Source organism: Cherax quadricarinatus, chromosome 8 (genome assembly GCF_038502225.1).
Source record: "Cherax quadricarinatus isolate ZL_2023a chromosome 8, ASM3850222v1, whole genome shotgun sequence".
In the NCBI taxonomy this organism is placed as follows: Eukaryota; Metazoa; Arthropoda; class Malacostraca; order Decapoda; family Parastacidae; genus Cherax; species Cherax quadricarinatus.
Genome location: NC_091299.1, coordinates 65,191,974 through 65,208,928, shown reverse-complemented (window position 1 = coordinate 65,208,928; position 16,955 = coordinate 65,191,974). Strand labels below are relative to the sequence as shown.

The following is a 16,955-nucleotide window of genomic DNA, read 5'->3' as shown; positions in this document are numbered from 1 at the left end:
CAGTAGACCCAAGAGGTATATCGCATTGCTCCTTTGTATTCCTATTCACCTAAGAGTAAAATTGGTACCTGAGTGTTAGTGGACTGGTGTGGGTCGCATCCTGGGGATAAAACTGACCTAATTTGCGGGAAATGCTCAGCATATTAAAGGTTTTCCATATAGTAGTATGTCATTGATGTCAGCTATGGTCTGTATACCTTGCACATGTACTGGTAGTAAATAAAGATATTATTATTATTATTATTATTATTATTATTATTATTATTATTATTATTATTATTATTATTATTATTATTATTATTATTATCATCATCATCATCATTATTATTATATAAGAATAAGGTGTAAATAAAGACATACGTGCCCAGTTCAAGACATTTATTGATAAAACGTTTTGCCCGAGTGGCAAAACATACTCAAGAACCATCCATAGTGAAACATTTCTTCACTAAACGTCTTGAACTGCGCACGTCTTTTATCTGTTCCGTCCCTCCACAAGATAAACACCGCAACAACATTACTGTCACATAAAAGTCTGTTTCTTTTTTCAATGAACCGGCCGTATCCCACCGAGGAAGGGTGACCTAAAAAGAAAAGCGAAACTTTTCTTTTTAAATTTGGTAATTTATACAGGAGAAGGGGTCACCAACCCCTTGCCCCCTGCATTTTATTAGCCTCTACAGTATGCATGGATTACGGAGGAAGGATTCTTTTCCGCTTCCCCAAAGACTCGGCAGGAGATGCAACATTCCCCCAATGAAAAGCAGGGGCGCCACGAGTATACTAAGTGACAAACACAATACGTGCCAGGTGCCCAAGACTGTTCAACTGCCTCCCAGCATACATAAGGGGGATTACCAATAGACCCCTGGCTGTTTTCAAGAAGGCGCTGGACAGACACCTGAAGTCAGTACCTGATCAACCGGGCTGTGGTTCTTATGATCAGACCCTAATCCACCACGAGGCCTGGTCTCAGACCAGGCCTCGGGGGCGTTGACCCCCTGAAACCCTCTCCAGGTAACTCCAGGTATCCTACTCACCTGTGCTTCTCAGGTTCCACCCAAATCCTACCCATCATTTCTCGATGCCTCATTTGTGGAGAAATCTTGTATTCCAGAGATATCATTTAATTATGGCATCAAAGAGGAACGTCTGTATGTCGTATTTCCCCGTCTGTAAGACGCACGACAGAAGCATTATAACGATAAATCAGGAATTATAATCATGGGTTAATTACTCTCTTACTTTACACTTAAGCGCAACCCAAAGCCTACCCTTGACCCCTGGCCTTGAGCATATAAGGCGCAGGGTGATTTTCCATGACTGTGGGAAAAAAGGCGCGCCTTATATGCCGAAAAATACGGTAAGCCAGTGCCCATCATTGTGACTTTGCCTGTTCACTTGGCGTCGGGTAACCACCTGGAGAAGACCCAGGCCGGGACAGCACCGGCCAACCTACAACTAAGGTACATTTGGCAGCAGGGGAGAAGTACATGATAATATACACATGGACACTCCTGGAAGGACTAGTACCACACTTGCACACGAAAATCACTCCCTACGAAAGCAAAAGACTCGGCAGGAGATGCAACATTCCCCCAATGAAAAGCAGGGGCGCCACGAGTGTACTAAGAGACAACATAATAAGGTTCGGGGGCCCAAGACTGTTCAACTGCCTTCCAGCATACATAAGGGGGATTACCAATAGATCCCTGGCTGCCTTCAAGAAGGAGCTGGACAGATACCTAAAGTCAGTACCTGACCAGCCGGGCTGTGGTTCGTACGTCGATTTACGTGGTACCAGCAGTAACAGCCTGGTTGATCAGACCCTGATCCACCAAGACGCCTGGTCCCAGACCGGGCCGCGGGGGCGTTGACCCCTTAAGCCCTCTCCAGGTATGTGAACGTAGTTTTTTATTTATGCGACTAACAGAAGCTTAGGAACAACAGTAGTGATAACAGTGATGTTGCAGTTATTAATTCTTTGATTTTCTTCATAACAGAAGAACAACAGTGCTGTAGCTTCCTAATTTTTCTTCATAACAGAAGAAGAACAACGCTGCAGCTTCCTAATTTTTCTTCATAACAGAAGAAGAACAACGCTGCAGCTTCCTAATTTTTCTTCATAACAGAAGAAGAACAACGCTGCAGCTTCCTAATTTTTCTTCATAACAGAAGAAGAACAACGCTGCAGCTTCCTAATTTTTCTTCATAACAGAAGAACAACAACGCTGTAGCTTCCTAATTTCCTGACTGTCTTACAAGAGAGAACAGTGAATGTACTGTTGCTGCACAGCTTCGTATGTCATTATATTAATAAGACAAAGATCCACATCGTTATTTTGCAGTTCCGCGTAATTATTGTTCATGTTCTTCGACTTGGACAATTGTTCTCTCACTCTTAAATATAAGTGTGAACCAAAGAAGCTTTAGAAAACATTCCTGTTTTTGTTCATCTGTTATACAATAAGTAACGACATTTAATTTTTGTTCAAACGAACTCTGCCACCCAAATAGCCTCCCCAGTATCTTTATTTCTACCAGTACATGTACAAGGTATACAGACCATAGCTGATATCAGTGACATACTACTATATAGAAAGCTGCTTGTTATGCTGAGCATTTCCCGTAAATTAGGTCAATTTTGTTCCAGGATGCGACCCACACCAGTCCACTAACACCCAGGTACCTATTTTAAACTGATGGATGAACAGGGACAGCAAGTGTCTTATGGAAACACGTCCCTAATGTTTTCCAGCCGTACCGGAGGAGATTCGAACTCCCAGTGCTCTAGCAATCGAGCTACGGGACAGCTCACCCTCAGTACAGAAATTCTGGAGTTATCACTCATTATCTACCTATTTCAGTTATGAATTACCTGGTTTCCTCCATGTATACTAACGTTGTCAGGGGAACTCGCAGGGAATTATTACCAAGTGACACGAAGGAACCCAGATGAAGGGAAGACGAGAATACTCACTTCAGAGGACCTGAGTTGTAGGCCAGAATTACAGTAATCTTCATTGGTTTGATATTTACCCCATGAGGGTTTGTGTGCCAAGCACTTACATCGTATCTCACGTGATCGTAATAACACGTTCGTCAACAAACCACGGAACGGGTGGTATTAGAACACATGGCGAGTGTGTTTTAGGCCACACTCGCTATAGGTTTAAACCCCACCCGTTCTGTGGTTTATTTACATCATATATTCACGGGGAACCACTAGATCCGTAAGAGCCATACGGCGTCTAGAGAATAGGAAGTAATCAGAATAGGTTCCGGGTAAGGGGAAGGTAGCTCCATTTCCTTGGATTAAAAGCTCTATTAGATCAAGGAAGCACGTTAAACAATTAGGTAATGCTTCAGCGCAACAGATTATAACCATTCCAGTTTTTGTACATTAGTGCTGATTTTTTTTTTATATTATACTGGAAGAGTATGTAACTCTGTGCTGGTATTACAGGCAGTGCTGATCACAGCCTGGAGACGTGGATAAACCTGGTGGAGCTCCAGCAGAAGGACGGAGAGGACTGGATGAGCGACCCCAACAGCGACGTCTGGAGTGGACTCCTTCCCCCCACCTTCAGGGATGACTGGGACCTGTGTGCCCTCACCAGTTGCACGGGTTCAACACTGCAGGTAGGACCTGTTTGCTCTCACCAGTTGCACGGGTTCAACACTGCAGGTAGGACCTGTGTGCCCTCACCGGCTGCAAGGGCTCAACACTACATGTAAGACCTGTGTGCCCTCACCGGCTGGAAGGGCTCATCCCTGAAGGTAGGACCTATATGCCCTTACCGGCTGCAAAGGGACACCAAAGAGTGTCCCGTAGCTCGATCCCTAGCGTACTCAGCTCACACACTGAGGTCCGGGGTTCGAATCTCCTCCGGTACGGCTGGAAAACGCTAGAGACGTGTTTCCATAAGACAACTGCTGTCCCTCTCCCTGTTCACCCATCAGTTTAAAATGGGTACCTGGGTGTTAGTGGACTGGTGTGGGTTTCATCCTGGGACAAAACTGACCTAATTTGCGGGAAATGCTCAGCATAACAAGCGGCTTTCTGTATAGTAGTATGTCACTGATGTCAACTACGCCTGTATACCTTGTACTTGTAGTAAATAAAGATATTATTATTATTAAATTCAGCAATATTGCAAGTAACTGGGCAAGACAGGGGCAAGGCAAGCAGAACAGGGGCAATTTTGTTCTTTTCTCTTATATTCCTTCACCAGTATAAACAATATTTACATAGGTAAAATATTAAGTTAGCAGTATAATGATAAGAGAGCAAAGAACCAGCCAAAGCAAGAGGAGTGGTTTCGACCAGTGCAGGCGAGAGTCTGCCTCACAGCCTGGTAAACAGATGTGATGTCACTTTAACTATGGAGTCTACTCTGGTCTAAATACAAATAATACAACAGTCTGTGTCATAGAACTGCTGTACTCTGACTTAGCAGTTGGCTGGTCGAGAGGGCATGCCAATGGGTGTGTGATGAACGATGAATAAATTATAACATACTCTGTACATGACAACATTCTTATCAGCTGCACGAGCTCAAGACTGCAGGTGGTACCTGTGTGTCCTCGCTGGCTGCAGGGGTTCAACACTGCAGGTAGTACCTGTGTGTGTCCTCACCAGCTGCAGGGGCTCAAGACTACAGGTGGTACCTGTGTGTCCTCGCTATCTGCAGGGGTTCAACACTGCAGGTAGTACCTGTGTGTGTCCTCACCAGCTGCAGGGGCTCAAGACTACAGGTGTTACCTGTGTGTCCTCGCTAGCTGCAGGAGTTCAACACTGCAGGTAGCATCTGTGTGTGTCCTCACCAGCTGCAGGGGCTCAAGACTACAGGTAGTACCTGTGTGTGTGTCGTCACCAGCTGCAGGGGCTCAAGGTCACAGGTAGTACCTGTGTGTGTCGTCACCATCTGCAGGTCGTCTTACTAACACTATACAATAGCTTTTTCAACATTAATTGGTATATAATTATGACTTCGCCTGCACATAAGACCTCTTCATCAGTTTGTATACAAACAATGGCGGACTGGACGATGCTCCGTCTGAATTTTCAGATTTGTTTCTATGTAATTAATCGACAAAATCAAAGATATCTGTAACAATAAGAGAATGAGAGTTAATAATGTGTGATATTTTATTCAGATTCATACAACTGAATGAACTTAAAAATTAAAATATTAAGAGTTTAGAAAGCTTACTGAAGCATTTGAGAAATGTCGACTAAAAATTAGATTATAAAATATAGCAGAATTTGGCAATATATTTTACTAGTTTTCCCGGATTAGACAGAAAGTTACAAATGAAACGTTACGTCACAGGATATATACACTGAAATATACATATATACAGCATATATATGCTGATAGTCAAGGTTACCTGCAGCTTCAATGAATCTAGTGTAGTGAATAGGCTCTGAATTTCTTTAAAACGGTGACCTCGTGGCCTGGCTGGCAGAGCTCTCGCTTCACACACGAGGACCCAGGTTCGATTCCCGGCGGGGTAGAAACATTTCGACGTGTTTCCTTACACCTGTTGTCCTGTTCACCCAGCAGCAAATAGGTACCTGGATGTTAGTCGACTGGTGTGGGTCGCATCCTGGGGGATAAGATTGTGAGGACCCCAATGGAAATAAGACACAGTCGTTGATGACGCACTGACTTTCATGGGTTATCCTGGGTGGCTAACCCTCCAGGGTTAAAAATCCGAAAGAAATCTTAACTAGCCAACAGCATTTGTTAGTATCTATAGAAAGGCAAAGTATGTGTCCTTCAGTGTACATGTTCTGCCCGAAATACTGAATAACAAGTGACTCTATATAGTAGTATGTCACTGATGTCAGCTATGGTCTGTATACCTTGTACATGTACTGGTAGAAATAAGATATTATTATTATAATAATTATTATTATTTAAGACACAGGTTCAGCAGCTAGATATACATATATTCTGAAACATTTCGCCTACACAGTAGGCTTCATCAGTCGAATATAGAGGTGGCAAATATGGAGACAGCTGAAAGATGATGTGATCAATCCATCAACCTTGAAGTAGTAGGTTGAGGTGATCAGTCCCTCAGCTTGGAGATGTGTTCAACTACATAGTCTTGAAGAATCTGAAGCTGAAGCGTGGAAATGGAGCCTTTTATAAGGCCAGAAGTGAAGCGAGGAGACTGGAGAAGACATCACGGGAGGCGGAAACACTAGTATAAAACTCTCAAGGCTAAGGGACTGACCAACTCAAACTATTCCTTCAAAGCTAACAGACTGATGACATCATCTTTCTTTTGTATCAATATTCGAAACATTTCGGAATAAAGGTACGTAACTCTTGCACACATATTATAAGATCCTGGCGTAGTCGTGATCCGGTAGATCAAATCAACCAACCATCTATATAATATTAATGTTAGTGCTGCATTACAATAAAATTCTGATAAAACAGACCCATGTAAAGAGAATGTCTGGTAAACCGGACATGAAATGTGGCTGAACGAAGGCTCAGAATGTCCGTTTAATGAGATGTTCGATTAAAACAGCCAAAAAGTGGACTAAATTCGCATTACCGAACGGCTGTCCAGTCCGGTCATATACTCGGTAAAATGCACCAGTTCCACTTAATCATAAGTGTGTATGACACAGCCTTCGTCCAGGACCTGTCCATGTTCACTGTGGTGGTAGAGACAAGCATCTTGTGTCCAAATGGAAATTATATGTTGACAGAGATCAAATAATTGTTTACAAGAAGAGTAGACAGACTAAGGGAAGGAAGAGCAAGGAGGCAGCCAGTTAGTCAACTAGCGAATTAGCCAGCCAGTTAACCAGCCAGTTAGCCAGCCACTTAGCCAGCCAGTTAACCAGCCAGTTAGCCAGCCAGTTACCCAGCCAGTTAGCCAGCCAGTTAGCCAGCCAGCTTGTTAAATTGTAAACTTGACATTTACATTCCTGCTCTTGCAAGTCTCCCGGGATTGGTACACATAGTGTATGTTTGGTGGTGTTGTCAATACAGTTGGACGTTAGTCCATTGAAATATTCAATATAACAGATGTTTCGGTAAATCGGACACTCCCTCCCCCAGTTAGACCGTTTTATCGACCTTTCACTGCAGATGCATTCTCAAGTTACTTCACATAAATCAAAATACAAGAATGATCAATAACATTTTAAGAATAGCGCAGGAGAATTTGTGTAAATTATTACAAAAGTATCGAAAGCATGAACCAGACCAGAAAGGGCATCAACTACCTTCAGTTCCATCAACTACCTTCAGTTCCATCAACTACCTTCAGTTCCATCAACTACCTTCAGCTCCATCAACTACCTTCAGTTCCATCAACTACCTCCAGTTCCATCAACTACCTTCAGTTCCATCAACTACCTTCAGTTCCATCAACTACCTTCAGTTCCATCAACTACCTCCAGTTCCATCAACTACCTCCAGTTCCACCAACTACCTTCAGTTCCATCAACTACCTTCAGTTCCATCAACTACCTCCAGTTCTATCAATTACCTTCAGTTCCATCAACTACCTTCAGTTCCACCAACTACCTTCAGTTCCACCAACTACCTTCAGTTCCATCAACTACCTTCAGTTCCATCAACTACCTTCAGTTCCATCAACTACCTCCAGTTCCATCAACTACCTTCAGTTCCATCAAATACCTTCAGTTCCATCAACTAACTTCAGTTCCATCAACTACCTTCAGTTCCATCAACTACCTTCAGTTCCATCAACTACCTTCGGTTCCATCAACTACCTTCAGTTCCATCAACTACCTTCAGTTCCACCAATTACCTTCAGTTCCATCAACTACCTTCAGTTTCATCAACTACCTTCAGTTCCATCAACTACCTTCAGTTCCATCAACTACCTTCAGTTCCATCAACTACCTTCAGTTCCATCAACTACCTTCAGTTCCATCAACTACCTTCAGTTCCATCATCTACCTTCAGTTCCACCAACTACCTTCAGTTCCACCAACTACCTTCAGTTCCACCAACTACCTTCAGTTCCACCAACTACCTTCAGTTCCACCAACTACCTTCAGTTCCACCAACTACCTTCAGTTCCATCAACTACCTTCAGTTCCATCAACTACCTTCAGTTCCACCAGCTACCTTCAGTTCCACCAACTACCTTCAGTTCCATCAACTACCTTCAGTTCCATCAACTACCTTCAGTTCCACCAATTACCTTCAGTTCCATCAACTACCTTCAGTTCCATCAACTACCTTCAGTTCCATCAACTACCTTCAGTTCCATCAACTACCTGCAGTTCCATCAACTACCTTCAGTTCCATCAATTACCTTCAGTTCCATCAACTACCTTCAGTTCCACCAGCTACCTTCAGTTCCAACAACTACCTTCAGTTCCATCAACTACCTTCAGTTCCATCAACTACCTACAGTTCCACCAACTACCTTCAGTTCCATCAGCTACCTTCAGTTCCATCAACTACCTTCAGTTCCATCAACTACATTCAGTTCCATCAACTACCTTCAGTTCCACCAACTACCTTCAGTTCCATCAACTACCTTCAGTTCCACCAATTACCTTCAGTTCCACCAACTACCTTCAGTTCCACCAATTACCTTCATTTCCATCAACTACCTTCAGTTCCTCCAGCTACCTTCAGTTCCACCAACTACCTTCAGTTCTACCAACTACCTTCAGTTCCACCAATTACCTTCAGTTCCATCAACTACCTTCAGTTCCATCAACTACCTTCAGTTCCACCAGCTACCTTCAGTTCCACCAACTACCTTCAGTTCCACCAACTACCTTCAGTTCCACCAATTACCTTCAGTTCCATCAACTACCTTCAGTTCCATCAACTACCTTCAGTTCCACCAACTACCTTCAGTTCCAACAACTACCTTCAGTTCCAACAACTACCTTCAGTTCCACCAACTACCTTCAGTTCCACCTACTACCTTCAGTTCCACCAACTACCTTCAGTTCCATCAACTACCTTCAGTTCCATCAACTACCTTCAGTTCCACCAACTACCTTCAGTTCCACCAACTACCTTCAGTTCCACCAATTACCTTTAGTTCCACCAACAACCTTCAGTTCCACCAATTACCTTCAGTTCCATCAACTACCTTCAGTTCCATCAACTACCTTCAGTTCCACCAACTACCTTCAGTTCCACCTACTACCTTCAGTTCCATCAACTACCTTTAGTTCCATCAACTACCTTCAGTTCCACCAACTACCTTCAGTTCCACCTACTACCTTCAGTTCCACCAACTACCTTCAGTTCCACGAATTACCTTCAGTTCCCCCAATTACCTTCAGTTCCATCAACTACCTTAGTTCCACCAACTACCTTCAGTTCCATCAACTACCTTCAGTTCCACCAGCTACCTTCAGTTCAACCAACTACCTTCAGTTCCACCTACTACCTTCAGTTCCACCAACTACCTTCAGTTCCACCAACTACCTTCAGTTCCACCTACTACCTTCAGTTCCATCAACTACCTTCGGTTCCAACAATTACCTTCAGTTCCATCAACTACCTTCAGTTTCAACAACTACCTTCAGTTCCACCTACTACCTTCAGTTCCATCAACTACCTTCAGTTCCACCAACTACCTTCAGTTCCATCAACTACCTTCAGTTCCACCTACTACCTTCAGTTCCAACAACTACCTTCAGTTCCAACAACTACCTTCAGTTCCACCAACTACCTTCAGTTCCATCAACTACCTTCAGTTCCACCAACTACCTTCAGTTCCATCAACTACCTTCAGTTCCACCTACTACCTTCAGTTCCATCAACTACCTTCAGTTCCACCAACTACCTTCAGTTCCACCAACTACCTTCAGTTCCATCAACTACCTTCAGTTCCATCAACTACCTTCAGTTCCACCAACTACCTTCAGTTCCATCAACTACCTTCAGTTCCATCAACTACCTTCAGTTCCATCAATTACCTTCAGTTCCACCAGCTACCTTCAGTTCCACCAACAACCTTCAGTTCCACCAACTACCTTCAGTTCCACCAATTACCTTCAGTTCCATCAACTACCTTCAGTTCCATCAACTACCTTCAGTTCCACCAACTACCTTCAGTTCCACCAACTACCTTCAGTTCCAACAACTACCTTCAGTTCCATCAACTACCTTCAGTTCCACCTACTACCTTCAGTTCCACCAACTACCTTCAGTTCCATCAACTACCTTCAGTTCCATCAACTACCTTCAGTTCCACCAACTACCTTCAGTTCCACCAACTACCTTCAGTTCCACCAATTACCTTCAGTTCCACCAACTACCTTCAGTTCCACCAATTACCTTCAGTTCCATCAACTACCTTCAGTTCCATCAACTACCTTCAGTTCCACCAACTACCTTCAGTTCCACCTACTACCTTCAGTTCCATCAACTACCTTCAGTTCCACCAACTACCTTCAGTTCCACCTACTACCTTCAGTTCCACCAACTACCTTCAGTTCCACGAATTACCTTCAGTTCCCCCAACTACCTTCAGTTCCATCAACTACCTTCAGTTCCACCAACTACCTTCAGTTCCATCAACTACCTTCAGTTCCACCAACTACCTTCAGTTCCACCAACTACCTTCAGTTCCACCTACTACCTTCAGTTCCACCAACTACCTTCAGTTCCACCAACTACCTTCAATTCCACCTACTACCTTCAGTTCCATCAACTACCTTCAGTTCCAACAACTACCTTCAGTTCCAACAACTACCTTCATTTCCAACAACTACCTTCAGTTCCACCTACTACCTTCAGTTCCATCAACTACCTTCAGTTCCACGAACTACCTTCAGTTCCATCAACTACCTTCAGTTCCACCTACTACCTTCAGTTCCAACAACTACCTTCAGTTCCAACAACTACCTTCAGTTCCACCAACTACCTTCAGTTCCATGAACTACCTTCAGTTCCACCAACTACCTTCAGTTCCATCAACTACCTTCAGTTCCACCTACTACCTTCAGTTCCACCAATTACCTTCAGTTCCACCAACTACCTTCAGTTCCACCTACTACCTTCAGTTCCATCAACTACCTTCAGTTCCATCAACTACCTTCAGTTCCACCAACTACCTTCAGTTCCACCTACTACCTTCAGTTCCACCAACTACCTTCAGTTCCACGAATTACCTTCAGTTCCCCCAATTACCTTCAGTTCCATCAACTACCTTCAGTTCCACCAACTACCTTCAGTTCCACCAACTACCTTCAGTTCCACCAACTACCTTCAGTTCCACCTACTACCTTCAGTTCCACCAACTACCTTCAGTTCCACCAACTACCTTCAGTTCCACCTACTACCTTCAGTTCCATCAACTACCTTCGGTTCCAACAATTACCTTCAGTTCCAACAACTACCTTCAGTTCCAACAACTACCTTCAGTTCCACCTACTACCTTCAGTTCCATCAACTACCTTCAGTTCCACCAACTACCTTCAGTTCCATCAACTACCTTCAGTTCCACCTACTACCTTCAGTTCCAACAACTACCTTCAGTTCCAACAACTACCTTCAGTTCCACCAACTACCTTCAGTTCCATCAACTACCTTCAGTTCCACCAACTACCTTCAGTTCCATCAACTACCTTCAGTTCCACCTACTACCTTCAGTTCCATCAACTACCTTCAGTTCCACCAACTACATTCAGTTCCACCAACTACCTTCAGTTCCATCAACTACCTTCAGTTCCATCAACTACCTTCAGTTCCACCAACTACCTTCAGTTCCATCAACTACCTTCAGTTCCATCAACTACCTTCAGTTCCATCAATTACCTTCAGTTCCACCAGCTACCTTCAGTTCCACCAACTACCTTCAGTTCCACCAACTACCTTCAGTTCCACCAATTACCTTCAGTTCCATCAACTACCTTCAGTTCCATCAACTACCTTCAGTTCCACCAACTACCTTCAGTTCCACCAACTACCTTCAGTTCCAACAACTACCTTCAGTTCCACCAACTACCTTCAGTTCCACCTACTACCTTCAGTTCCACCAACTACCTTCAGTTCCATCAACTACCTTCAGTTCCATCAACTACCTTCAGTTCCACCAACTACCTTCAGTTCCACCTACTACCTTCAGTTCCACCAACTACCTTCAGTTCCACGAATTACCTTCAGTTCCCCCAACTACCTTCAGTTCCATCAACTACCTTCAGTTCCACCAACTACCTTCAGTTCCATCAACTACCTTCAGTTCCACCAACTACCTTCAGTTCCACCAACTACCTTCAGTTCCACCTACTACCTTCAGTTCCACCAACTACCTTCAGTTCCACCAACTACCTTCAGTTCCACCTACTACCTTCAGTTCCATCAACTACCTTCAGTTCCAACAACTACCTTCAGTTCCAACAACTACCTTCATTTCCAACAACTACCTTCAGTTCCACCTACTACCTTCAGTTCCATCAACTACCTTCAGTTCCACCAACTACCTTCAGTTCCATCAACTACCTTCAGTTCCACCAATTACCTTCAGTTCCACCAACTACCTTCAGTTCCACCAATTACCTTCATTTCCATCAACTACCTTCAGTTCCACCAGCTACCTTCAGTTCCACCAACTACCTTCAGTTCCACCAACTACCTTCAGTTCCATCAACTACCTTCAGTTCCATCAACTACCTTCAGTTCCATCAACTACCTTCAGTTCCACCAGCTACCTTCAGTTCCACCAACTACCTTCAGTTCCAACAACTACCTTCAGTTCCACCAATTACCATCAGTTCCATCAACTACCTTCAGTTCCATCAACTACCTTCAGTTCCACCAACTACCTTCAGTTCCACCAACTACCTTCAGTTCCAACAACTACCTTCAGTTCCACTAACTACCTTCAGTTCCATCAACTACCTTCAGTTCCATCAACTACCTTCAGTTCCACCAACTACCTTCAGTTCCACCAACTACCTTCAGTTCCACCAATTACCTTTAGTTCCACCAACAACCTTCAGTTCCACCAATTACCTTCAGTTCCATCAACTACCTTCAGTTCCATCAACTACCTTCAGTTCCACCAACTACCTTCAGTTCCACCTACTACCTTCAGTTCCATCAACTACCTTTAGTTCCATCAACTACCTTCAGTTCCACCAACTACCTTCAGTTCCACCTACTACCTTCAGTTCCACCAACTACCTTCAGTTCCACGAATTACCTTCAGTTCCCCCAATTACCTTCAGTTCCATCAACTACCTTAGTTCCACCAACTACCTTCAGTTCCATCAACTACCTTCAGTTCCACCAACTACCTTCAGTTCCACCAACTACCTTCAGTTCCACCTACTACCTTCAGTTCCACCAACTACCTTCAGTTCCACCAACTACCTTCAGTTCCACCTACTACCTTCAGTTCCATCAACTACCTTCGGTTCCAACAATTACCTTCAGTTCCATCAACTACATTCAGTTTCAACAACTACCTTCAGTTCCACCTACTACCTTCAGTTCCATCAACTACCTTCAGTTCCACCAACTACCTTCAGTTCCATCAACTACCTTCAGTTCCACCTACTACCTTCAGTTCCAACAACTACCTTCAGTTCCAACAACTACCTTCAGTTCCACCAACTACATTCAGTTCCATCAACTACCTTCAGTTCCACCAACTACCTTCAGTTCCATCAACTACCTTCAGTTCCACCTACTACCTTCAGTTCCATCAACTACCTTCAGTTCCACCAACTACCTTCAGTTCCACCAACTACCTTCAGTTCCATCAACTACCTTCAGTTCCATCAACTACCTTCAGTTCCACCAACTACCTTCAGTTCCATCAACTACCTTCAGTTCCATCAACTACCTTCAGTTCCATCAATTACCTTCAGTTCCACCAGCTACCTTCAATTCCACCAACAACCTTCAGTTCCACCAACTACCTTCAGTTCCACCAATTACCTTCAGTTCCATCAACTACCTTCAGTTCCATCAACTACCTTCAGTTCCACCAACTACCTTCAGTTCCACCAACTACCTTCAGTTCCAACAACTACCTTCAGTTCCATCAACTACCTTCAGTTCCACCTACTACCTTCAGTTCCACCAACTACCTTCAGTTCCATCAACTACCTTTAGTTCCATCAACTACCTTCAGTTCCACCAACTACCTTCAGTTCCACCAACTACCTTCAGTTCCACCAATTACCTTCAGTTCCACCAACTACCTTCAGTTCCACCAATTACCTTCAGTTCCATCAACTACCTTCAGTTCCATCAACTACCTTCAGTTCCACCAACTACCTTCAGTTCCACCTACTACCTTCAGTTCCATCAACTACCTTCAGTTCCACCAACTACCTTCAGTTCCACCTACTACCTTCAGTTCCACCAACTACCTTCAGTTCCACCTACTACCTTCAGTTCCAACAACTACCTTCAGTTCCAACAACTACCTTCAGTTCCACCAACTACCTTCAGTTCCACCAACTACCTTCAGTTCCACCTACTACCTTCAGTTCCATCAACTACCTTCAGTTCCAACAACTAACTTCAGTTCCAACAACTACCTTCATTTCCAACAACTACCTTCAGTTCCACCTACTACCTTCAGTTCCATCAACTACCTTCAGTTCCCCGAACTACCTTCAGTTCCATCAACTACCTTCAGTTCCACCTACTACCTTCAGTTCCAACAACTACCTTCAGTTCCAACAACTTCCTTCAGTTCCACCAACTACCTTCAGTTCCATGAACTACCTTCAGTTCCACCAACTACCTTCAGTTCCATCAACTACCTTCAGTTCCACCTACTACCTTCAGTTCCACCAATTACCTTCAGTTCCACCAACTACCTTCAGTTCCACCTACTACCTTCAGTTCCATCAACTACCTTCAGTTCCATCAACTACCTTCAGTTCCACCAACTACCTTCAGTTCCACCTACTACCTTCAGTTCCACCAACTACCTTCAGTTCCACGAATTACCTTCAGTTCCCCCAATTACCTTCAGTTCCATCAACTACCTTCAGTTCCACCAACTACCTTCAGTTCCATCAACTACCTTCAGTTCCACCAACTACCTTCAGTTCCACCTACTACCTTCAGTTCCACCAACTACCTTCAGTTCCACCAACTACCTTCAGTTCCACCTACTACCTTCAGTTCCATCAACTACCTTCGGTTCCAACAATTACCTTCAGTTCCAACAACTACCTTCAGTTCCAACAACTACCTTCAGTTCCACCTACTACCTTCAGTTCCATCAACTACCTTCAGTTCCACCGACTACCTTCAGTTCCATCAACTACCTTCAGTTCCACCTACTACCTTCAGTTCCAACAACTACCTTCAGTTCCAACAACTACCTTCAGTTCCACCAACTACCTTCAGTTCCATCAACTACCTTCAGTTCCACCAACTACCTTCAGTTCCATCAACTACCTTCAGTTCCACCTACTACCTTCAGTTCCATCAACTACCTTCAGTTCCACCAACTACCTTCAGTTCCACCAACTACCTTCAGTTCCATCAACTACCTTCAGTTCCATCAACTACCTTCAGTTCCACCAACTACCTTCAGTTCCATCAACTACCTTCAGTTCCATCATCTACCTTCAGTTCCATCAATTACCTTCAGTTCCACCAGCTACCTTCAGTTCCACCAACTACCTTCAGTTCCACCAACTACCTTCAGTTCCACCAACTACCTTCAGTTCCAACAACTACCTTCAGTTCCATCATCTACCTTCAGTTCCATCAATTACCTTCAGTTCCACCAGCTACCTTCAGTTCCACCAACTACCTTCAGTTCCACCAACTACCTTCAGTTCCACCAATTACCTTCAGTTCCATCAACTACCTTCAGTTCCATCAACTACCTTCAGTTCCACCAACTACCTTCAGTTCCACCAACTACCTTCAGTTCCAACAACTACCTTCAGTTCCACCAACTACCTTCAGTTCCACCTACTACCTTCAGTTCCACCAACTACCTTCAGTTCCATCAACTACCTTCAGTTCCATCAACTACCTTCAGTTCCACCAACTACCTTCAGTTCCACCTACTACCTTCAGTTCCACCAACTACCTTCAGTTCCACGAATTACCTTCAGTTAAACATAAGAACATAAGAAAGGAGGAACACTGCAGGAGGCCTGCTGGCCCATACTAGGCAGGTCCTTTACAATTCATCCCACTAACAAAACATTTACCCAACCCAATTTTCAATGCTACCCAAGAAATAAGCTCTGATGTGAAAGTCCCACTCAAATCCAACCCTTCCCACTCATGTACTTATCCAACCTAGATTTGAAACTACCCAAAGTCCTAGCCTCAATAACCCAACTAGGTAGACTGTTCCACTCATCAACTACCCTATTTCCAAACCAATACTTTCCTATGTCCTTTCTAAATCTAAACTTATCTAATTTAAATCCATTACTGCGGGTTCTCTCTTGGAGAGACATCCTCAAGACCTTATTAATATCCCCTTTATTAATACCTATCTTCCACTTATACACTTCGATCAGGTCTCCCCTCATTCTTCGTCTAACAAGTGAATGTAACTTAAGAGTCTTCAATCTTTCTTCATAAGGAAGATTTCTGATGCTATGTATTAATTTAGTCATCCTACGCTGAATGTTTTCTAACGAATTTATGTCCATTTTGTAATACGGAGACCAGAACTGAGCTGCATAATCAAGGTGAGGCCTTACTAATGATGTATAAAGCTGCAGTATGACCTCTGGACTTCTGTTGCTTACACTTCTTGATATAAATCCCAGTAATCTATTTGCCTTATTACGTACGCTTAGGCATTGCTGTCTTGGTTTAAGGTTGCTGCTCACCATAACCCCCAAGTCCTTTTCGCAATCTGTATGGCTAAGTTCTACATCATTTAATTTATAAGTACTAGGGTTATGGGCACTCCCAAGCTTCAGAACCTTGCACTTATCTACATTGAACTGCATCTGCCACTTTTCTGACCAA

General features: G+C 43.6%; 1 protein-coding gene across 2 annotated transcripts in view; it reads left to right on the top strand.

Annotated features, from left to right (window-relative positions):
• LOC128685525 (uncharacterized) overlaps window positions 1–16,955 on the top strand; it is a 46,457-nt gene that overhangs the window by 18,879 nt on the left and 10,623 nt on the right. The window contains exon 6 of one of the 2 annotated variants that reach the window (XM_053772101.2): window positions 3,467–3,642. In XM_053772101.2, the coding sequence (XP_053628076.1) occupies window positions 3,467–3,642 (176 nt within the window). Of the gene's footprint in view, window positions 1–3,466; window positions 3,689–16,955 lie in introns of both variants that reach the window. The other variant, XM_070083080.1, reaches the window with a different exon arrangement.